This window comes from Schistocerca cancellata, chromosome 5, assembly GCF_023864275.1.
Source record: "Schistocerca cancellata isolate TAMUIC-IGC-003103 chromosome 5, iqSchCanc2.1, whole genome shotgun sequence".
In the NCBI taxonomy this organism is placed as follows: Eukaryota; Metazoa; Arthropoda; class Insecta; order Orthoptera; family Acrididae; genus Schistocerca; species Schistocerca cancellata.
This window is the reverse complement of record NC_064630.1, coordinates 367872056-367896852: the sequence shown is the minus strand read 5'-3', so window position 1 is coordinate 367896852 and position 24797 is coordinate 367872056. Positions and strand designations below refer to the sequence as shown.

The 24797-nt window shown below is 38.0% G+C and overlaps 1 protein-coding gene across 3 annotated transcripts in view; it reads right to left on the bottom strand.

Moving 5' to 3' along the window:
• The window catches only part of LOC126188248 (uncharacterized), a 455739-nt gene that overhangs the window by 245965 nt on the left and 184977 nt on the right, over nucleotides 1–24797 (bottom strand). For all 3 annotated transcript variants that reach the window (XM_049929807.1, XM_049929809.1, XM_049929808.1), the window contains 4 exons: nucleotides 15882–16064; nucleotides 14195–14326; nucleotides 13871–14053; nucleotides 2798–2929 (listed from right to left, as the gene is read on the bottom strand). In XM_049929807.1, the coding sequence (XP_049785764.1) occupies nucleotides 2798–2929; nucleotides 13871–14053; nucleotides 14195–14326; nucleotides 15882–16064 (630 nt within the window). The remainder of the gene's footprint in view (nucleotides 1–2797; nucleotides 2930–13870; nucleotides 14054–14194; nucleotides 14327–15881; nucleotides 16065–24797) is intronic.

The following is a 24797-nucleotide window of genomic DNA, read 5'->3' as shown; positions in this document are numbered from 1 at the left end:
TCCCCACTGGCCTTCGACTGTGGTGTGGTACATGTTTCAAATAGCCTTTCACCTGGATGATGGCCTATTTATGCACAACCACTGACCTGGCCAGGTAACATATTTTCACTGATCCACAGGTCAATCTCGATGGTCCTGAATCCGCTGCAATTGTAACTGACCATGTCATCAGGTCAGCATGGGAATATATTGGGGTCATTTGCTGAGGAGCGCCGTGTTCAACAATGTCTGCTGAACAACATGGTCCAAAACACTTGTGTCTGCACCAACACTTCCTCTGTCATAGATCTGCCACAGATAACCACATAGCATGATTTAGGGAGCAGGCAAGCCTTCAATCCCCACATTCTGTAAGGAGGCATGGAATCCAACACCTTATGGTCTGTTTGTTTTTCACCATACTTCAATCACTTTTCATAGGTGCCCCATTAGGTGGATGTTGTAGCCTGTTATAAGTAACTGCTCACGCAGAACTGACCACACAGGAGTGAGGTCTATGTCTTCAGCACCTCCTATGCATTGTGCAGCTTATTGTAGTCATCTTGTTAAAAATGCACTGCCTGATAGCTGTGGTAACAGATGGCTATGTACAGTAGGACCAGTTTCACAGTCTATGCATTCCTGCAAGAAGTAAAAATGTCTAACTACAGTCCAGTGGTGTCTGAAAGGTTGGAATAAGTCTTGCAAGTATATGAACTAGAGGGGGATATTTTGGACATTTGCTATCAGTTTTTGACTGAAGATGTTTGAACGAGTTCTTTCATTAAAACAAATGAAGAAATTGTGTATGTTTCTCATTATAGCCATTTTTCTTTTTTGATGTGATGAATTCGATCCCTCCCCCCCTCCTCACAAAGCTTGTTAGGGTACTTCTTTAACACTCTGAGTATAATGCTGTTTACAGAGATTTTCCTGGCAACTTAAATGTTCAAACAAATTTCAGGCTTGCAACTGGTTGTCATATGTACACAGAAATTCATCTTTGAGCATACTGAGGGATTACATTATTTTCATGTCTTTTACTCAATTTGATTGAGGTAACTGAAGATTAACAAATGTGTGTTGAAAGATATACATTCTCTGTAGTTGTTGGATTTCACACAAAGCATTCACCTACATGCAAACGGTAAACTTCCTAAAGCCAAACTAAAATTTGGGGTGTAATTGAAGCCTGAGACTGAACTATACTAGTTCTCGTTCTCTGGTTTGAGAAGCTGCTGAACAGTCCTGCAAATGTACTGCTGAATTTTGTAATTATAGCCATGTATGTAGAGTGATCTTGCCACTCTGTCTGATTTAAGAAGGTGTTGACTCCTGGGAATGATTCTTTTTCAAATTTGACAAAAATTTCATGCAGTTTTGTTTTACACTTCTAATGCAGAAAGTTGTACATTTTATTTTCGAGTAATGCAATCTGTTAAAAAATCCTATGTATTCTTGAGCAAGCTGGCACAGGTCTAGGCTGCACATGGACAAAAAGTATATGACTGCACTGATTAAGTTATGGAAGGGTGTTAGGGGCAGAGGGGAGGGGAGAAGGAGTGGTTGTTAGTCATATATTAAAGCCATGTTTATGTTGTGCTGGTGAGCAAGATGAGGAGTGCCCAGGGAACCAGTGGCTGGTTTCTTGTGCTGGATGTTGTACCTATCTTTTATGGGGGCAATATGGTGCAGTACCAGGAATGACAGAAAAAAGTTAAGATACACAATTTTGGCACTGTTTTGCAAGGGTTTATGTCAATCATCATTGTAGAATGGTGCCCAAACCAATGTCAAGTATAGGAAACAGTATAATTAATTCCAAAGTGCATTACAAACAAACAAATGAAAAGAGTGTAGCGATTGTCAAGTCCACAATGTTCCTCCTGATGCTCAGCACGATGATGGCAGAATACTCTTCGCCTGCAATTAATGATAACCACAGACAATTCTATAAATGCATGAGATTTCTGCCATTACTAAAAAAATGTGTGTTCCATATTCCACAAGGGGGCAAGTGCAACTAGCCAATCCTTCTCTCATTTATCTTTCCATAACCAAGTGGTTCAATTGTTTTCACTAAGCATTTCAGTTGTCATTATGCCCTACCCTTATCCGATAATGCTAATCCAGTCACTAATAATAATATAGTTTTCATTTTTGCATCATTTCACTCATGCCTCTATCTCCCCACTTCTTCACCTTCCAATTTAAAGCTGTCATTATCACTTTCGGTTTGTCTCTAATTTGACTGAAATAAGGTATCTGTCACGCTGCAAGAAGAAAGTTGAACAGCTTGTGGTTAACAAAGATGAGAATTACCCAAATGGAAGAACGAAAACATTTTGAGAAGAGAGAGAAGACAAATCAGTGAACTAGGGTCTAATGGAGGACTAAATCAAAAGAGAAAATATTATGCAATGGGTGGATGTAAAATGGTAGCATGAAGTCACTTGTTTCCCCCTCTCTGCTTGTACAAGTAACTTATAAGCAAATCCAATAACAGTTCAATGCATCAGTACACGATATTTTGTGCCATAGACACAAATCTGAAACATCTTTTATATACATGACTATGATCTTGAAATATATTTTCATGGCATGGACATAAACAAATTGAATTATTCTCAGAACTTCTCAATACTTCAACTAAAATATCACATTTTATGCATGATGGCTGAAAGTTTTCATCAAAACTGAAAGCAAAGATAACTTAAAAATTACAATATAAAAATGCACTTGCAAACCCTAAAGGGATCACATTTTTAAAACATAATTTCTACACATACCTAAAACATCAGTGGTAAAGAATACTTACTAAAGTAAACTACGACATATTCGTGCTCTTCAATGAGATCAGTCAATATTTCATCAGTAACTTCCTCAATTGTGGCTGTATTCTTTTGCTCAATTAGCCAGGCCAAAACCTCTTCTTCATTCAAGAGATCTCCTGTGTTCATAAAAGTAAAAATACATTTTAACACAAACAAACAAGAACATAATCTGCTGCAGATTAAAAAAAAGCAAATATGATATCCACAATTAAAAGCTTAAGGAATTGATTATAAATGAGTAATGAAAAAATTGAGCAATTGAAAACTGCATCAGTGATCCTTAATCATAATGAGACAACAGATGAGAATGGAACTTCTTTGGAAAAAGTTTTACATTACTGTTATTTCTGGTCAGGAGTACTGGTACATCGAAAAATTTCTGGAAATTTAATTTAAATTACAGTGAAAAGCAATGAACCTGAAATCGAAAAGTTGTTTAGTTGAATAGATAAAAAATCTACTCATCAAGTAATGGCAGAAAACAACTTAAAAGAGGGTTGTAATTAGTCAAGCTTTCGGAGCCAGTAGCTCCTTCTTCAAGCAGAACGGGTGAAAAGGAAGGTGTTACCACCAGAAACTGCAATGTTTAGCTTCTGCCTGAAAGAGGCACTGGGTCCAAAAGCTTGCCTAATTATGACCCTCTTTTATATGTGTGTTCTGCTGCCACTTGGTGAGTAGGTTTTTTATCCATCCAATTAAATTATTTTGTCAAAAATCAATTGTTTTCATTTTTATACAAATGAAGTTAAATGCACAATTGGATTCCAGTCTACTATCATAGCGCCACAACCATTTTATGGGCAAATCTGTGAAAATATGTAAAGGAGTAGTGAAGCAGCCACTGTTAGTTGGCAAGTGTGGGGTGTTGTCATTTTGGTTATAGCCACTCATCTGTTGAATTACAGCAAAATGGGCTAGATTCACTTGGTGAAACCTGTCAGCACAACAATAATGTGCAGTTCTTGCAGTACAGGAAATGGGATTTCTCCACTAGTGGATTTCAGTGGTGTTGCAGAGTACGTAATTGGAAACAGCACATTGACATAATACACACGCTGCTATCATTTTTGTACCAGTTTCGCCTGCAGCCTAGCAGTCTACCAAGACATGGAGGCTACATCAGAAGAGGGCATCACATCGAGCCACCAGCAGTAGCCATGAGTGAGACTCCACTGCAGTACCAGCTTCCTGCACTTTGTCCTCCTAGCAGACTTGCGACAGTGCTACAGGCATTCCAGGTCCACTCCAGCAACACACTGCCCCAAGGGGCAGTGTTTGCATCCCATGCGTGGCAGGCAATTTCTGCCACTGCATGCACTCCGAAAATCACTGGGATACTCTCATCCACCACAGAGTTAGCTATCACAGAAAATCCCTCAATCATCTCTGTATGATACTGAGTCAGGTATTTGTGGTGCAACTCACGTAATGGGGTCACGTGCCAGAACTTAGCGCAGACATCAGAAGAGTGGGGCACACATGTTGCAGCCAGCTGGCTGGACAGTGGCTGTCATCTTGTGGACCAACCAGCTTTCTTCAAGTGGAATGGGGGCATTGTTTCATCCCCCCATCATAGCAGCATCAATTTATGAGTGGAAAATAAACACTAATTTTGACAGCTGCATCTCTCTGGGCCTTCACCAGCCTGCTACCCTGCCTCAGCCCTCTGCAGCCTCCATCCTAAAATCATAGCCAACATCGAAGCCCCAGGGTTGGCTATAACTGGTGTCAAAAGTGGACATTCTGGAGAAGGATTCATGCACACATGGGGCTGTTGATAAAATATCAATATATTGATATTTCCTCTGAAAGATATTGATATATGTTGTCAATATTTTCCCCCTGATATATCAATATCTAAATGGCAATATCATGTGCCGATGTTTACTTTATATAACACTTTTTTCACAATTTTCAGTAAATATTGTAGTAGTAGATAATTTTACTGTGTGAAGGAATCTCACTACTTTTTCAGCTTTCATTATGTCCCATCTCTCTTTCTGAGTGAGGGAGAGGGGGGGGGGGGGGATTTTGGTGGTGTCAATGGAATAACAAGATTTCAGATGTGAATAAATAAAACAGCAGTTGCGTTAAAAAACAATTCTGCAACTAGTGTGCTATTTCTTCACACTGGCACTCTTCAAAAACAGCTGCTGAAAATGATGCAAAAATCTGAATGACAAGACTGGTCTTTATGGTCAGAATACACTTGTGAGGGGAAATGCTGATGTAATCAACGCTCGGCGTTATCAACAGAAACTGCAACATTTAGCTTCACCATGCAGTTTCTACACTACAACTGCTATGTCACTGGTGTTAGCAGAAATGAAAAAACAGGGAAGTCGACATGAAGTATTCCAGACAAATCCAATATGTGACAAAACCAAATGATGGACCCATCAGATACCTTTTGTTGTGCTGCTTACACGCAGTTAGCATTGTTAGCAAAATGGTTATTGCCAAGCGTGTATGCGCATCATTTTCCTTTCAATTTTGCTCTAAGGAGGATAGGCTAGTTGCTAGCTTGTTGATGTACAGAGCATTTAATAATAAATCAATACTTACATATACAGCTCAAAAACTGGCAGTATACTTACAATGTGCAGCCGATATTTTTATTGGCAGGTACGTCAGTATTTTTTCCATTGATATTTCAATACTTTTTTTTTATACTTCGAGAGCCAATAATGATATTTTTTTAAATCATCAATACATCGGATTCCTGATATTTTTAAAAACATCAACAGCCCTAGTGTTAACCATGAGCACCCATGGGCTGTCACTGACGTACGAGTATTGTTGGAGTATGAAGACTTGTTTTTTCCTTGAAGTTCACTGCCAGCAATGCCCATTACTCAGCACAAAACTATCACTAATGTACTGGAAACCATATGGAATACATAGGTATTTACAACCAATTATGGAGGAATTTATCAAGTGTCAGTTGGCTGATGCCGTAATAGAAGAGAGAAATAGTCCGTGACCGGGGGGGAGGGGGGGAGGGGGGGGCAAGGATTGTTATCATTTCTAAGTCTACAGTTCTAAGAAGAACATATTCTGCCGTGATTACCACTTTCTGAACAGCAAGACAGTGAATACTCAACACCATAGAGACCATTGATATCTTGGGTCAGTGCAGTGCTGGTACTTCTCTATAATGGATTTAAGAAGGGGATACCATCAGTTAAGAGGTGGCTTCAGAGGACCAACTGAAGACAGCCTTCTCAGTGCCCGGGGGTCATTATCAGTATTGGAGGATGCCTCTCAGGTTGAAGAATGTTCCTGTAGTGTTTCAGAGATTGTTGGATGCGGTACTGAGGGTACTGAAGCCTTGCCAGTGTCTGGTCTACCTCGACAGTATAACTTTATTCTCATAAGACATGGAGGAACGTAGGCAACAGCTGAGAGAAATATTTAAGAGGAATACCTAATGTTATGTAAGGAAAAGTGTAATTTTTCTTCAGAGGAACTAGGTTACTTGGGGCATGTGATCAACAAGGATGGGATGACAATGGATCCAAGACTGGTACAGGCAGTACAAGATTTCCCAGTTCTGAAGTCGAGCAAAGAGCTACAATAGTTTTTGGGAATCTAGAACTATGTAGGAGGTTTGTGAGGGGAATTGCTGATAAAGTGTGACTGCTCAGACAGCTGTTGAAGAACTTTGCAAATATCGGGTAGACGAAGGAATGTCAGGGCACATTCAAACAGTTGAAGAAAGTTTTAATGTCATGTTGAGATTTAATTTTTCTGGATTTTCAAAAGGAGTTTATACTATCTTGTGCTGCATATAACTATGCTTTAGTGTGTGTCCCAAGTCAAGTGATCAACACTGAGGAGCATCCTGTGACTTATGCATCGAGACAAAGAGCCAGAAAAAAACAATTGATCACAGAGAAAGAAATGCTTAACCTCCTATACTAAGTCGTATATTTTTGGTGTTACGTTTACGAGTAGAAAATTAAAGTAGTGACTGACCATGCCACACTAAAATGGTTATTGGTGTTAAAAGGCAAGTCTAGCAGACCAACAAAATGGGCATTAATGCACAGTGAGTTCGACTACAAAGTGGTGCACAAGCCAAGGAGGAAACACAGAATTGCAGATGCTTTGAGCATAAAGATAATAATAATACATGTACCAGGTCATGGCCTTGCTGATTGGCAACAACGCAGAACACTGACAGTGAATGCAAAGTGTACAAGATGCAACTGCAGTCTGGTATGGGAGATGGTCTGTTGTGTACGGTAAATAGGTTAGGGCCATAGGTAGAGTTGCCGTCTAAGTTGAGGAACAAGTCCTGAGAGAGGCACATGATCGTGTGTCATCTGGTCATGGAGGGTGCAACAAACAGAAGGTTGTTTGAGAGATACTGATGGAAGGGAGATGTGGATAAGAATGAGGAATTCTGTGCAGAGAGCAGACTTGAACCATAAATGAATACCATAACAAAGACTGCATCGAAACTGTTCAAAATGATTGAGGCGTATGTGATAGGACCATTTAACTGGACTCCACTAGGTAACTGTTTTGTGTTGACAATATTAAATCAATTTTTGGCAATAATAAATCAATTTTCTCAGTATGTGGAGATGATTGATATAGCAAACCATCAAGGAGTTACAGTCATACAAGCAATGGTCAACATTTGGTTTCTTAATTTTGGCGTGCCAAAGATGATAATTACAGATCAAGGGACAAATTTTATATTAGACTTGATAAAGATTTTTACATGTGAAGAAACAACAGGGAACCAGTTCACTCCATGCACAGTCAATCGGAAAGATGCAATGGGTGCCTTACATGATTGGAAGGACATTTGGGTACTATGTGAACTCACATACAAACATTGCAATAAATAGCAAATCAAGTGTAGTCTTAGAAAGATCAGCCAATAAAATATTTGTGGACATTAATCACTGGTTCCTAGCCAATTCTTTGTCACTAAACTTTGAAAAAACACACTACATGCTGTTCAGAACTTGTAAGGGGTGTCCCAAGAGTATATGTCTAACATACGATGACAAGAAGATAGAAGAAGTGGACAGTGTTAAATTTTTGGGATTACAGCTTGATAATAAATTCAACTGGGAGGAGCACACCACAGAACTGCTGAAGCGTCTTAACAAATTTCTGTTTGCAATGCGAATTTTGTCAGACATAGGGGATATAAAAATGAAAAAGCTGGCATACTATGCTTACTTTCATTCCATAATGTCATATGGGATTATTTTTTGGGGTAATTCATCAAGCCAAGCTAAAGTTTTCCGGGCACAAAAACGTGCAGTAAGAATTATATGTGGTGTGAACTCAAGAACATCCTGCAGAAGCCTGTTTAGGGAACTAGGGATACTAACTACAGCTTCCCAATATATTTATTCCTTAATGAAATTTGTCATTAAAAATATATCACTTTTTCAAACCAACAGCTCAATTCATGGAATCAATACTAGAAATAAGAATAATCTTCACAAGGATTTAAAGTCACTTAGTCTTGTACAAAAAGGTGTGCATTATTCAGGAACACACATTTTCAATAACTTGCCAGCAGCCATAAAAAGCTTAGCAACCAATGAAATTCAGTTTAAGAGAAGCCTAAAGGATTTATTGGTGGCCAACTCCTTCTACTCCATTGATGAATTTCTTAGTAAAACCAACTGATTTCTATATAAGTACAACATAACTTCTGCACAATTTCAGTGCAGTAATGTGTTTATTGAAAATTTGTGTGTGTGTGTGTGTGTGTGTGTGTGTGTGTGTGTGTGTGTGTGTGTAAGTATAATCTAACTTCTGCACCATTTCAGTGCAGTAATGTGTTCATTGTAAATAAGTATTACAGTACTTGTATTACATGTTTATTACCTTATAAATAAATTAAAAACTTTTTTATTTTAAATTCAGTGCATTGGTATTTGTAAAATGACTCTTAGTGTTCATTAAAAAATGACGATCATTCCACTTCGGACCTGTGGAATGGTACATTAGCTTATTTGTTTTAATTGTAAATATTTGTCATGTATTGTTGTTTTTCTGACATGTTCCACATCCTGGAGGACCTCCTCACTACGGATCAATTGGAATGAAAGTAAATCTAATCTCTAATCTAAACAACACTGTGACTGGGAAACAAACCTCTCATTTGCCGTGTAATTCAAAGGTTTACAATACACTAGGTTCTCTCTGTACAAGATAGCATGTGGGACGAAAGTGTCATTGCTTTTTGATACAATTAAGGGAAGAAGGGGCAAGAACAGTCGGTCTGTGATTTCATGAGAACAGTGACAGCAGTAAGGAAACAGGTACAGAAGGCAGGCAAGAAGGCATTGAAGAGACAAGAGTAATCTGTGAAATGCATGGGAAGCTTATCACATTATAGACTAGGGCAGTGGGTAATGTCATCCAGCTCTTACACATCAAAGGGTAAGACTAAGAAATTTGTCAAGGTAGCAAGGACCTTACCATGTGACTGAGCCTACATCACCAGACAATGTTAGGCTACAGTTGCCAATGTGGTTAACAACAGTGCATGCTGAATGCTTGCGACTGTTTCGAGGTGCTATGGAGTCAATCCTAAGAATATTAAGAACAGACATGAAAAGGTGCAAAGAAGGAGGAGCAGAGAAGTGGGCATGAGAATGTGGATGAACCTGATTGAGAGATGTCATATGCATTGAAGTCAAGGAAGAGACAAGAGGTATTTTTGTTGAGCTTGTTGGTAATTGTTTCGGGGATTATTTGCAAGGTGTTAGGGTGTAATATCATAAGAAGAAAACAGTAACTTCTTGTGTTAAAGTAAGGGTTCTGTCAATTTTTTTTTTTTTTTTTTTTTTTTTTTTTTTTTTTTTTTTTTTTTTTTTTTTTTTTTTGTATGTGAGTGCTGACCAGTGGTAGCAGCTTTGAGGGGAAGGGAAGATAATGGCAGTCACTGTTTTTGGGTTGTTGTGCACCTTGGATGAGGACAGAAGGGATGCTAGTTGCAGCAGTGCAGCACCTCTTCGTTTGGGGTGGAGTGAGAGCAATGCAGAATCAGCATCTGGAAGGAAGAAGCTCTTTTTTCTAAACGAGAGGATGTGGTGGTTACCAGCCATCAATGGACACTGAGTCTAGTTTTTAATGCATGGGAACTCCAGAATGAAGTGAGAAAGCTGGCGTAGCTATTTTCTGGGCTTCAGGAACACAATGCAACAAGTAGTGGAGGTGGTACCACCTTCATTACGTCTGCGGAAGAGGGGTTGTATAGACACTGGAGGGGGGATTTTGAAGACTGTGTTTGGAACAAAACATGTCAGAAGCATTCTGGTCCAAGCTGCTGGAGACGGCAGTCACGTGTGTGTGACGTGTGTGTGAGGTGTGTTTGCTTGTATGAATGAATGTACAGGGTGTTTCAAAAATGACCGGTATATTTGAAACGGCAATAAAAACTAAACGAGCAGCGATAGAAATACACCGTTTGTTGCAATATGCTTGGGATAACAGTACATTTTCAGGCGGACAAACTTTCGAAATTACAGTAGTTACAATTTTCAACAACAGATGGCGCTGCAAGTGATGTGAAAGATATAGAAGACAACGCAGTCTGTGGGTGCGCCATTCTGTACGTCGTCTTTCTGCTGTAAGCGTGTGCTGTTCAGAACGTGCAAGTGTGCTGTAGACAACATGGTTTATTCCTTAGAACAGAGGATTTTTCTGGTGTTGGAATTCCACCACCTAGAACACAGTGTTGTTGCAACAAGACGAAGTTTTCAACGGAGGTTTAATGTAACCAAAGGACCGAAAAGCAATACAATAAAGGATCTGTTTGAAAAATTTCAACGGACTGGGAACGTGACGGATGAACGTGCTGGAAAGGTAGGGCGACCACGTACGGCAATCACAGAGGGCAACGCGCAGCTAGTGCAGCAGGTGATCCAACAGCGGCCTCGGGTTTCCGTTCACCGTGTTGCAGCTGCGGTCCAAATGATGCCAACGTCCACGTATCGTCTCATGCGCCAGAGTTTACACCTCTATCCATACAAAATTCAAACGCGGCAACCCCTCAGCGCCGCTACCATTGCTGCACGAGAGACATTCGCTAACGATATAGTGCACAGGATTGATGACGGCGATATGCATGTGGGCAGCATTTGGTTTACTGACGAAGCTTATTTTTACCTGGATGGCTTCGTCAATAAACAGAACTGGCGCATATGGGGAACCGAAAAGCCCCATGTTGCAGTCCCATCGTCCCTGCATCCTCAAAAAGTATTGGTCTGGGCCGCCATTTCTTCCAAAGGAATCATTGGCCCATTTTTCAGATCCGAAACGATTACTGCATCACGCTATCTGGACATTCTTCGTGAATTTGTGGCGGTACAAACTGCCTTAGACGACACTGCGAACACCTCGTGGTTTACCGTATTTACTCGAATCTAAGCCGCACTCGAATCTAAGCCGCACCCGAAAAATGAGACTCGAAATCAAGGAAAAAAAATTTTCCCGATTCTAAGCCGCACCTGAAATTTGAGACTCGAAATTCAAGGGGAGAGAAAAGTTTTAGGCCGCACCTCCAAATCGAAACAAAGTTGGTCCATAGTAATATGAAACACAATTTAGGTTGAATGAATGACGGTACAGCTACAGTAGTTTGGTTCGAGTCGTAAGCTTAGCAGTTAAGCTTTACCAGGTAGCCATTGCTATGCGTCAGGCGCTCCGTCCGTATTTATACGGGTACCCTTCCTTTTTCACGTGCTTCGTATGGTTTGAATTGATTGCTTATTTTTCTTTGATCGGATAAGCGCCGTTCTCTTTGTTATAGGTGTTTACGTCACTCTAAGCTGAAAATGCATTATTTTACTGTGTCATGCATTATTTGTCGCATTCTGATAATGAGTGTCTATGACCTGCCGCCGCACGCGGCATGGCTTGCTTTTGTGCGCGCTACCGCCGCTTTTTTTTTTTTTTTTTTTAAAAAAAAAAAAGGGAATCGTCTCATCAGCGAAACAATGGCAAGAGACTGCTCTTTGTTTTCTTTGCTGCTTTCTTTGATAATGATCAGCAAGAACCAAATAATAGATTGCTTATGATAGAAGATGTTCTGAACGAGAGTTTAGCGAAAATTTTTCTCGCGTTTGAAAATCTTTGCAGACGCCTCTTTCGTACATTACATTCTGCACAGAAATTAGAGTCGTCTTAGATTTAAAAATCTAGTCAATTCCCGTGCTTCATTTCTGACTGTATCACTATTAGGCATAAGAATAATATGAATATAAAAATGACATGATATGTATATTCTTCCACGTTTGCTGTTGTATCACTCTAGTTTCGTAGTTTATTAGGCAGACAGAATTTAAATGAGGTAGCAGCAAACACGAAAGAATACATGGCAAAATGTTTATATTCGTATTATTCTTATGGTGAAGAGAATACTGCATGTGATTCACAATTCATAAAAGTTCCTATTTGCGACCATCTCTTTTCACATGTAGGAAAAAAATTCAGAACATAGAGTTGGCCATATTGACAAACATCCCAAACAGTTTTGCCAGTCGGATTTTCGTAGTACATTGAAATGCTGCCACATTCGAAGATGAACAATACGGCATTTGTATTTACTTCGTTGGATAATGTCTGAAAATGCAACGGTCGAAACTCGGGGCGGAGAAAAAAACTCGTCTTCCACCTTTTTTTAAATTTATTTACTGACGCAGAGGTTTTGGCTCTAGTATTTATCTTTCTGCCTGCGCTACATATATTCGACGGCAGAAGTTAGTTGTGGCGGCACCTACCAACATTTTTCAGAACTTCCGCTTACTTTGCACTCGATTCTAAGCCGCAGGCGGTTTTTTGGATTACAAAAACCGGAAAAAAAGTGCGGCTTAGATTCGAGTAAATACGGTATGCAAGATGGTGCCCGGCCAAATCGCACGGCCGACGTCTTTAATTTCCTGAATGAATATTTCGATGGTCGTGTGATTGCTTTGGGCTATCCGAAACATACAGGAGGCGGCGTGGATTGGCCTCCCTATTCACCAGACATGAACCCCTGTGACTTCTTTCTGTGGGGACACTTGAAAGACCAGGTGTACCGCCAGAATCCAGAAACAATTGAACAGCTGAAGCAGTACATCTCATCTGCATGTGAAGCCATTCCGCCAGACACGTTGTCAAAGGTTTCGGGTAATTTCATTCAGAGACTACGCCATATAATTGCTACACATGGTGGATATGTGGAAAATATCGTACTATAGAGTTTCCCAGACCGCAGCGCCATCTGTTGTTGAAAATTGTAACTACTGTAATTTCGAAAGTTTGTCTGCCTGAAAATGTACTGTTGTCCCAAGCATATTGCAACAAACGGTGTATTTCTATCGCTGCTCGTTTAGTTTTTATTGCTGTTTCAAATATACCGGTCATTTTTGAAACACCCTGTATGTGGACTGTGGCTGAAAGCTAATGTGAAAGTGTCTTAATTGTGCCTGTCTGCTATTTAATGTGTCATCCTTAAGTAAGCAGCAATCTACCTTTTCCTTACAGTGTACATATTGTTTTCGTTATGTTGATACAAGGAACACAACAATGGATGCCATGTGTCAACTTGACATGCAGAATATTTTTGTGTTCCAAATGTTTTATTGAAACTGGTAAACTGGAATACCATATTTTCACAAAATGCTTATTTTTGATGGTTCATCACCAGCAGGAATTCATCCAAAGTTGCTGAATGATTATGAAGGATCTGCTGCTTCATTTTCAGCAGTTAAGATTTTACTTCTATTGAAAATGATCCATGTGGAAGATATCCCAAAACTGCATCATCACTCAGATGATCAGTAGCTGAAAGTTTATTAAATAGCTGTTGCCATTGACATACCATGAGAAAGAGAATTTGCATTTCATATGAAGAAACGCCCGTATAAGTTATCTTACGTTCAATTTACTCATTTATCTATAATGATTTTTTACAATGTTTTATTTTATTATTACTCTGTACTATAATTTAAATTACATCAACAGGTAACACAAAGGATTTATGCATCAACTTGTTCGTTACATATCATTTTAAATGCACAAAATTTTACCTTCATACAGCGCAGGTATTTTGTCTTCAAAGTACACAAGAGTTGGCAAGTGATCAATGCCATATTCCTTTGCTTCAGCATCATTGTCAATACGCACAATCACAATTCCTTCTCTGTCAAGATCATCATCAATATTCTCCAGTTCATTGAGGATTCTGATATCCTGCTTGTCATCTTTGTCATCTATAAAACAGAGAAGTATACTTGCAAGGGGCTCAACTCCGGCTTATGTTTTCAGACTTACTACTGATGCATGTCGAATTTTGTTAATGTGTAAAATTATAAAAACATCAGTTAAACAAATGTGTATCGCGAGATACCTACAAAACAGAACTGCAAGATATGGCCTTTTCTCAATAAGAATTTCCAACATTTCATCTGTGATTTCAGGAATTTCATGATGCCTTTTTTGGTGCAACAACCATCCAAGAAGTTCCTCTTCGCGTGTGAGATCACCTAAAAAAGTAGCATATATTAATTTTAGTTACAGTATTGTGCTGTTGTCCACAAATATTTTACTACCAAGTATGGGAAAAGTGTAAACAACTGTGCTAACTCATCCATAAAAATTTATATCTGTTTTATGCACATAATAGTAAACAATAGTTTGTAGTGATATTTATTTCTTGATTATACCAGATACATACTTTTTAAACATTTCTACATTCATGGGTAGTTTAAACTTTCTTTACGTGTCCTCCTGTCCTTCAGACCCATAGCACCAGCCACAAATTAAGAAGTCCTTTCGCAACATGACATCCCTGTTGCAATAACAGTTATATGCATTAAAAAGCAGAAAAAATTCTTTCATTGTGTCTTTGGTATTTTCTCCTCCTTTCATCAATTTTTTTTCCAAGAGTAGATACATTAATATAAAAGAAGATAAAACTTTGAATGATATATCTTCTGATTATGGAGTTCTCATAACTGGTAGTTTCCTTTATAATGGATCAATAATAGCATGGTAGCTGAGAAAAAAGTCGCTAACATCTGGGATCAAATTATCTTGTGCAAGGAAAAGAGACCCTTGACAAAGGGATCATATCCCTTTCGAAGACGTAGTTGTATGACCTGCCCAATCTGACCACTCAGCACTTCCTACTCCACTCTTGTCTCAGGTTTATCATATCCCATCAGAGGCAGTGCCATCTGCGACAGCAGCCACGTCATATAACAACTCGACTGCAATTACTGCACAGCTGTCTACCAAAATGAATGGCCACTACCAAACCGAGGCCAAGAACAAAATTGATTAGCCAGTGGCACAATATGCAGCTGAGCAAAACATGTTTAAGTTCAATGGCTGCTTCACAATGAGGGCCATCTGGCTCCTTCCCTCCAGCACCAGTAACCCACTAGCCCAAAACCCTCTACCAAACAGTTTTATCTTCCTCTGCCCTGTTACCTCCTCAAAATCCATGCCTCCATATCACCTTAATCATATGCCACACCTCACTGGCTCCAGTACCTGCATTTCTCATGTATAGCTTGTGCCCCTGCCACGCCTCCCTCCTGCATTCCTAGCTAGTGAACCTGCTGCCTCCCTCCAAGCTACTAGCTACCCAACCCCATCCCCTCTTCCTACCTCTCACCTCTCTTTCCCTTTCCCCACCCCACCTGACAAAAACATCTCACCCCACCCTAGTACATGTGCCAAAATGCAATGCCAGCACTGTATAACCAGCTGGCAAAACATACGGTCACAGGTGTGTATGTTTGTGTGCGTGTGCATGTTTATATGTGCCAGTCGGTAAGTTGGTGCTTCTGCTAATCAGTGAGTGGTCTCCTTTCCTCCTAAATTATTTACAGTCTGTCAGAACTTACTTTATTAAAATTTATATTTGAAGCTTACTGCAATACAAGTTAAAACTAGTGGCGGGGTGATTTCATAACACTATCATGATAATACCAAAATAAAAATAACAACAGAAGAGACAACTCTCTTTGTTTTATTTGCTGTTAGAGAATGGAAAAGACAAGAAACATTTATTGTTAAATAAAATTTTCTCACCTTCATAAACATGTGGAATTCCCTTTTCAAAAAAGACAATTGTGGGAAGCGTATCTATGCCGTATTCCTTTGCTTCTTCATCATTATCAATTTTCACAAATGCAATATTGTTTTGATCACATTCATCATCAATATTCTCCAACTCTTGCAATACTTTCTGGCTTTTCTTTTGATCCTTATCATCTAAATGATAGGAAAGAAATATACACACAAATAATCAGAAGCAAGAACAAATGGGTCAAAAGTTGTAAGAAGATGATGAAGACATAGGTTACAAATTTATAAAGTTAGTGGAGTAATATGGATGATGGGGTATGGTAATAAACATTGGAAAAACATAGTATGTGGTCACAGGAGCAGAAAGACATAACTTAAAAAAAAAAAAAAAATAGAATTATTACAAACACTATCTCGTATAAGAACTTGACCATCACATTGTCAGTAGATGAAAGGTATATTCAATGTGTACAGAATAAAGTAAAGAATTCAGATGTCATAAAGAAGCAGCTGCATCCAGTATTATGGAATGACAGAATCTCTGAAGAAGCAAGTGTATAAGATTTTTATGGAAAGCACTAACAAGAGAATGATCCAATAATATGTTGAAATGCACTCTGAAATTCTTTATGCAGGAAGGGCACAACAAAAGAAAAGCACTGTCTAAATTTTAGCTGCTAAGATGCACTGCAAGCACTTTAAAAAAAAAAAGAAGGTGAAGTTACTTGTTTTTGTCACATGAAGAACCACTTATGACAGCAGTTTGTACAGCCCTTCCTGCTTGGTGCATGACAGGCCATGACAAGAGAGCATAGTGGCACATAAAAGAATAGCTGACCATGCATTGGATGGATATGTATCCAGTAGAGCAGTTCACAATGGGAGGAACCTCTATGGTATAAAGTCACTGTAAATAAACTTCTAAAGAAACAGAGATTACTGCATAACAGGTGTAAAACAAAGCGCAGGGCTATAGATACAGAGATGCTGAATGAAACGCATCTTGTTGTCAAGAGAGCAATGTGTGATGTCTTCAATGACTACCATAGCAGAATATTGTCAAATAACATTTCACAAAAATCCAGAGAAATTCTGGACATACGTAAAGACTGCTAATGGCACCAAAATTAGTGTCCAGTCCCTAGTCAGTGAGACAGTAACTGAAATTGAGTGTAGCAAAGCAAAAGCTGAAATGCTGAAATCTGTTTTCAAATGTTCCTTTACAGAGGGAAACCCAGGAGAATTGCCCCAATTTAATCCTCATACCACTGAGAAGATGACTGAAGTAAGTATGTGTCAGTGATGTTGAGAAACAGCTAAAATTGAACAAAGCTCCAGGCACCAATGGATTCTATACTGAATTTGCAGCTGAGTTACCCCTCTTCTCACTATAACCTATCGTAGATCTCTCGAACAAAAAGCTGTGCCCAGTTCTTGGAGAAAGGCACAGATCATACTCGTCTATAAGAAGGGTAGTAGAACTGATTCATAAAACTATCATTCAATATCCTTGAAAATGATTTGTTGTAGAGTCTTAGAACACATTCTGAGCTCAAACACAATGAGGTATCTTGAACAGAATGACCTGCTCAATGCCAACCAGCATGGTTTCAAGAAGATCAATTATGTGAAACCCAACTCGCACTTTTCTCACATGCAATAATGAAACCATTCAATCAATACAACCAGGTAAATGCAGTGTTTCTTGATGGCCGAAAAGCACTTGAGTCAGTACCGCACCTACGCTTATTGTCGAAAGTATCATCACATGGGGTATCTAGAAATTTGTGACTGGATTGAGGACTTTGTGGTAGGGAGGACACAGAATGTTATCTTGGGTCTTGGATGGAAAGTCACTGTCAGATGTAGAAGTAACTTCAGGTGTGTCCCAGGGAAGTGTGTTGGAACCCTTGCTGCTCATGCTGTGTATTAATTACCTTGAAGACAATATTAAAAGCAAAATCAGGCTTTTTGCAGATGATGAAATACTATCTCAGAGAAGCTGCATAAATATTCAGTCAGATCAACATGGTGCAGAGATTGGCAACTTGCTCTAAATGTTCAGAAATGTAAAATTCTGCACTTCACAAAACGAATATGTGACTATAATATCAATAAGTGACTGCTGGAATTGGCCAAATACCTGGCTGTAACACTTTGTAGGGATATGAAATGGAATGATCACATAGTTTCAATCATGGATAAAGGAGTTGGTAGACTTTGGTTTATTTGCAGAATACTGGGGAAGTGCAATCAGTCTGCTAAAGAGATTGCTTACAAATAACTCATGTGCCCCACCCTAGAATATTGCTCAAGCATGTGGGACCCATACCAGATAGGAATAACTGCAGATATCGGGCGTATGGAGAGAAGGGCAGCACGAATGGTCACAGGTTTGTTTAATCCATTGGAGAGTGTCACAGAAATACTGAAGGAGATGAATGCCAGACTCTTGAAGATATACGTAAATTATCCTGAGAAAGTCTCTTAACAAAGTTTCATGAACTGGCTTTAAGTGATTACTCTAGGGATGTACTACAACTCGCTATGTATCACACATGGGGATGTTGAGGATAAGATTAGAATAATTACCGCATGCACATAGGTATTCAAACAACCATTCTTCCCGCACTCCATGCATGAATGAAACAGGAAGAAACCCTAATAATTGGTACAATGGGACATACCCTCTGCATTGCACCTAACTGTGGTTTGCAGAGTACAAATGTAGATGTAGAAGTAGTGCTAATATCCAGAGTGACACATTTGGATTTGAAGCATCAAAACCATACAAAAACGTCACATATCATTACTGCTTTGAATGAGAGACAGTTTGTATCAACACCTAAACTGTTGCATATGTAATTCTTACAAAAGTGACAAGCAGAGAAACATAAATGAAGCCCATGTTTGATGTTACATTACAGATGACCTCTATCAATTGTGACTTTAATTTATAGAAATGATATATTTCCAACACATGCATCATTTTATAACATTCCTGTATCATAGTTCTTATCACAATTTTTAAATAATGTATATCTTAGTTAACTATGGAACAGTTCTCTCTTTATTCCCCATACTCATAAAATAAAGTTGAGTGTCATTTGAATGACGAAAAAAAAAAAAAAATTTCCTTGCATCAGGCACAACAGACAAAAGAAAAATTAAAGTTTTCAGGCATGTCACAGTAATTATCAGTTTTAATTAGGCAGAATTCCAGTGGACTAAGACACGGTCCTGGCCATTTCTCAGCTTATTGTGCTGCATAATGAACATATTTAAAGCAATTCATAAAATGTGCCAATGCAAACTGATAATACACAAGTGACTAAAGTTTAAGAATACTGTTCTCCTAAAACATATCTAATGATACAGAGCAATCGGAAATTATAATGTCCAACAATTTCCATAAAAATACTTTCCACAGACAAAAAATCCTTTATCAAGTGACATGGGTTGTTCCAGATCGAACCAGAATTATATCAACTCTTTTTGTTGCCCTCCTGAAAGACTGAGATATCCTTATGTCAGGCAAAGATCCAATAAAAGCAATGAATTAAATTCTGCAACTGCTTACAAACCATTTTGAACAAAATTTTAAAAATATTTTTTTCTATTTTTCCTGATTTTGATGGGTCAATTATAAGATTTTTGTCACTAAACAGTCTTTTTTTAATTTTTGGTCCTAATATACCTTGATGGTCCTGAAGATAGATATAAAGCTGCAGAGACAGTATTCCAGTCACAATTATCACTGTTGTTGTCATATGTGAGTGTGTCAAAACAACTAATTGATTGTAAAATACACTCTTGTCTTTTTTTTTGCCTTGGAATGATAAACTGTGGTTTGCTCACAGTTCTTTCAAGAAAACTAACTAATTGGTGCTACATACAGCAGATGTGTGGATAATTGTAAGCTTTGCTTTCATGTCAGCTGTGAATTAATGGCATCTTCTCTACACTTTTACCTGAAGTAAACTTTATTGGTTTGTAACTTCCTACACTGTATGATTTCTTGAATCTGCTTAATGAGGTTTAAGGAGACTTGAAATCAGCAATGTTCATCTCAATTGGGATTTGGAGGGCCCAGTCTCATAGCTCTCCACTGCTAACAGTGCATCGCCTCTCATAAGCAGTTCTGCATGGTTTATATCTCAAGAAAACATGTCTAAAGAACTGTTGTGCATGCTATTAATTTATGTATAGGGGTTTATGTTGGTTATTAATGGGGTAACGAGTCATTGTGGGCAGCCTGAACAGCAAATCTTTTGGATAGTTTTTCTTCCACAGTTTTGAGAGTTTTATTCTGGTGCTCATTTATTACATTGTGTAGGTCTTTCTTCCATCTATGCAGTTAATGGTCACATTTTATGAAGTGAAACCATTTTTAAGACTGTCAGGAATTTTAAATCAAACACTGGGCTTTTTATACTAATTCTAAATATAAGACACACCTGAATTTTGGATGCAAATTTTTGAAGAAAAAAGTGCATCTTACAGTCTTTAAAATATGGTAAACCATATGGGAAAACCTATAAAGAAAATAAAAGAAAGGCTCCACACAATGGAAATGATGTATTAGAGAAGGCATTCTAAAACCACAATAATGGACAGGGGAAGGAATTAAGACAAAATAAATAATGAAAATGGTATCAGTATTGGCCCAGTGGACAGAAAGGAAATAATGAGAGCTCCAGAAAGCTTGAAAACACACAGAAATTAGGGCAGGGACACACTAACTGTAGAGGCCATGCAGGAAAGACATACTTGGATGGATAAAGGCGCATGGAGATTTGTTGTATAGACAGCCAACAATGCTGTAAAATTGCTGCAATGTATATAAAATTTATTCAGGCATTGCGGCAATACTGGCAATAAGCTTCCTTGTTCACTGCTGCAGAAAATACTTGGTGTTCTCCGATAACAGTCCTGCTCATTACAAGTGAACAAAAAGTAACAAAAAGCAAGCAAGTAAGTGTTAATTAAGAAAGTAAGTGTGAATTAAGAAAACAAGCAATAAAGATATTCATTGTTCTCTCAATAACAACAGTGTATTCAAACTTTTACACTTATTTGAAACTGTTAACAGGATCAGTAGATATGTAAGTAGAATATGCCAGACATGCAATGTTACTTGTAGTACACTATTTTTCACAAATAGGATTGGAATGTGTTAAAGAAAACACAGTAAATCAGCACTGTCCCTTGTTGTCAGACAAGGTCAAATTTCACTATTTAAACAGCAGAAAGCACATGAAACTTGATTCACAATCAATTAAAACAGAAAAAAAAAACGAGAGAGAGAGAGATTGTTTTATTCTACTGTGACAATGAGTAGGTCTCCGAAGTCAGCACAGTGCAGAATATGATAAATATGCCAAATACAAAATGAAAAATGTAGCAATATTTATGAACATTAGACAAACAAAACAAATCATTTAAATTGATTATTACAACATTCCCAGATCAATAAATATCACACTTTCACTGTCTTTTGTCTCTAAGGTTTTCAATATTAATGGTAGATAATAATACTCATTGGTTTTACAAGTTACTGTATTTATCCAGCTATAAGACAAGGTTCATCCCAAACTGGTCATTCGAAAAATTGGTCAAATGGCTCTGAGCACTATAGGACTTAACATCTGAGGTCATCAACCCCTAGACTTAGAACTACTTAAACCCAACTAATCTAAGGACATCACACACATCCATGCCCAATGCAGGATTCGAACTTGTGACCGTAGCAGCAGCACGGTTCCGGACTGAAGCACCTAGAACTGCTCGGCCACAATGGCGGGCGGACTGTTTTATATTTGCAGATTAAACTCTCAGTGCCGAGGTTAATATTTCTTTACATTGATTAACAGATTATAAAGGGGTCATCTTATATTTATACATAATGCTTTGGCAACTGAGATCGCTTGCAGATTTATTTTGAAGAATTCAGGTCAGGGTTGGGCAATTGATATTTGGTTTCAAAGAGGCTCAAAATGCCAGAGTACTTGACACAGTATTGACGTTGCTCAAACAATCACGTGACATTTGACTCATGTGGTACCATGAACTAGCCACCACAACAGTCTATTGTTGTCCTTAAAACTTCTCAATTTTGTGAAATACAGGAGGAAATAGCACTAAATTCTATATCTTACAAACACTTGTTATATTTGAACAGGTTTACAATAAAAGTTCTCATACGTTTATAAATACAATGTACAAACATTTATGCAGCTTTTTAAGTGAAGGTAACATTCAAAAGTCCATTGTTGTCCTTCAAAAAATATTACTTGATTCTGAACTTAGTACAACATTTTATTTCATTATGAAAGATATTAAGTAATGACTTACCCCCTAAGTGGGTTACAAATGAGAAATTCGTTCACTGTTTTCATATTAGAATACAGGATGAAAACATTACCAACTTTTAATCAGTTTTAGAAGATGATGGTAATATTCAGATGAAAGAAGAAGGAAAATTAATCCAGAATGAAATGTCTAACAAACGAAATAAATTGTGACTTCTGAAATTCTCAGGCGTATTTCTTCTTCCAGTAATTTTTGGGTTTGCACAATATTTGGCCCAGAGATGTCTGGCCATCCTCAGGTGAGTAGACAAAATACTAAGCTGTACTTCGTCTACTCACCTGAGGATGGGCGGACATCTCTGGGTCAAAATATCGTGGCAGAATGTTGATGGGATCCGGCTGCAAACCCAAAAATTGCTGTAAGAGGAAATAAATTGTATTAAACTGACTGAGATTGTTGTCGCAAGAATAAATTACAGCAGCCATCATGGAGATAGCACCTACAGATATCAGTAGATTGCAGGATGAACATAGGTTCAAGAATTGGACTGAATCATAATTGTGATCTTTTATTTATGTATTAGTTCTTGTTGTTACATGTGACTTGCACCTTCAAAGATATCGCAGTCCATGTTTCACATTTGCTCAATCACAGCACTATGCAGTGAATTATGTCAAGTTGCCAACCATGGGAATCTATTGGCTTTTTAGGAACATCTACCATATTTAAACTGCTGTTTGTCTGAATCCAGTGGTATTCGGAATTGAACTAACTTTAAAACTGGACAAATACTCAATAACAATTTTCATTTCTGCAGGAAATGGTAATGGTCTAGATAGGGGTCAATGACATACTTATGTGTTTCATGCTGCAATGTTGTCGATGCTCATTGAGATGTCTGAAGGGACTGAAAGGTGGTGTGTTAGTTGCTGCTTCTATGCAGCCAATAAGACAGAAGCAGGCAGATGATATGTTTGGAAGCAGGAAGCGTAACATTTTCATGTCAGTATAGAACCAAAATCCGATACGTATTCGGATAAAAATCAGCTGTGATCTCAGGTCCCACAGTGACTATAACCTTAAAAATTGCAACATATTCTGAAGAAACAGTCAAATGTTTCTGACAACAAAGATATAAATTTCACAGCTGAGCTATTAGGATGACAACAATGATTAAAAACAGAGTATTAGTCAACAGAGTTAGTAAGCAAAAAGTGTACAAATGAAAATGAACCACAAATTAAAATAAACTATTTCTTTGCGTTTGTTTTATTTCTCTTTGTATTATCAAAATATAGACAATCAATAAATGGCATAAATTTACTAAAGATATAATGTTAACATTTTAGATAGATACTTTATGTCAGCAAAACAGTTATTAATTTTGATTACTCAAGAATATGTTAAAAATAAATTTTTCTCAAGAATCCTCCTGAAAAAAAAAGGGGCGGTCATTTGTAATCAGGGTTATCTTATGCTCAGGTAAATATGGCAATATCTTCTTGCTGACTTGCGGAACTGACACACTCCAGATTGAAGACTCTTAAGTTGAACTTATTTTTGTATAAAATGATATTTTAAACCTATGTGATTTGCTTGTTTATGATTCTCAGAAATCTTGATCAATCGGATGACAGTTTGACAGTCCATATACAAGATGGTGCGTAATTCTTTTAGCTTCATGATATTTTCTATGGGTGATTTAGTCCATATTATTTCTTTCACAGTTTGACAGGAGGAAAGATAATATAAGTCTGTTGTTGACAATGTAACCATCTTGCCACCGAGAGTTCCAAACTATGGTAGCTTAACCTTATTTAAAAACAAACTCTGTGGTTGTGCTCTGAATGACAGCATCTTCTTTGTAGTCTGAGTCACAAGAGACAGGCAAATGAATACCACAACCACTTCAATAATATTAACCACAAGCTACTGTTCCCTGTAGATACTTGAAGATCCTCTTCATGGCACTCTAGTTAGTCTTTTCTTGCTTCTCAAGCTGTTGACAAACTTTGCACCGCAGAGATGACATCAGGTCTAGTTCCCAGTGATAAGGCAAGCTTGTGTCACCTAGACAGTATGGAGAATGATAAATTTTGAACGGTGTACATTCTTCATTGCCAAAAATCTCAGATATGGGGAATACTCCATCTGCTTTCTCTATTACCGTCTCAGATTGTCACACCTTGTTCAATTTAACCATGTAAATAATATCACAATGTATTGTAACTTGTAACCAAACACCATATACCTTTACACTGCAATGTCACACCCAACTAGAAAAATGTTTTCAGCCTTGGGATTCCAATTTAGTTGATCCTTCATTAGGATATGTATGCAGACCATCTCTTCAAATATCTTTAGTTTGGCAAAATCACTGACTGATCCAGTGCACAACTTGTGAAGTGCTCTTTCATCAACATACCTATGCTTTTTTTGTTTAAAATTTAAGTTGCCATGTTTATGGGTTCAGCTCGTAATTTTATTGGCAGCCCACCTGCAAGGAGCACTGTTCTTGCAGTTTCTTCCAAGCTGCTATTTTCACATTCAGCTGCAGCATTATGCTGATTACTGTAGGCTATTATCCATGATTTTGAATTATTTTAC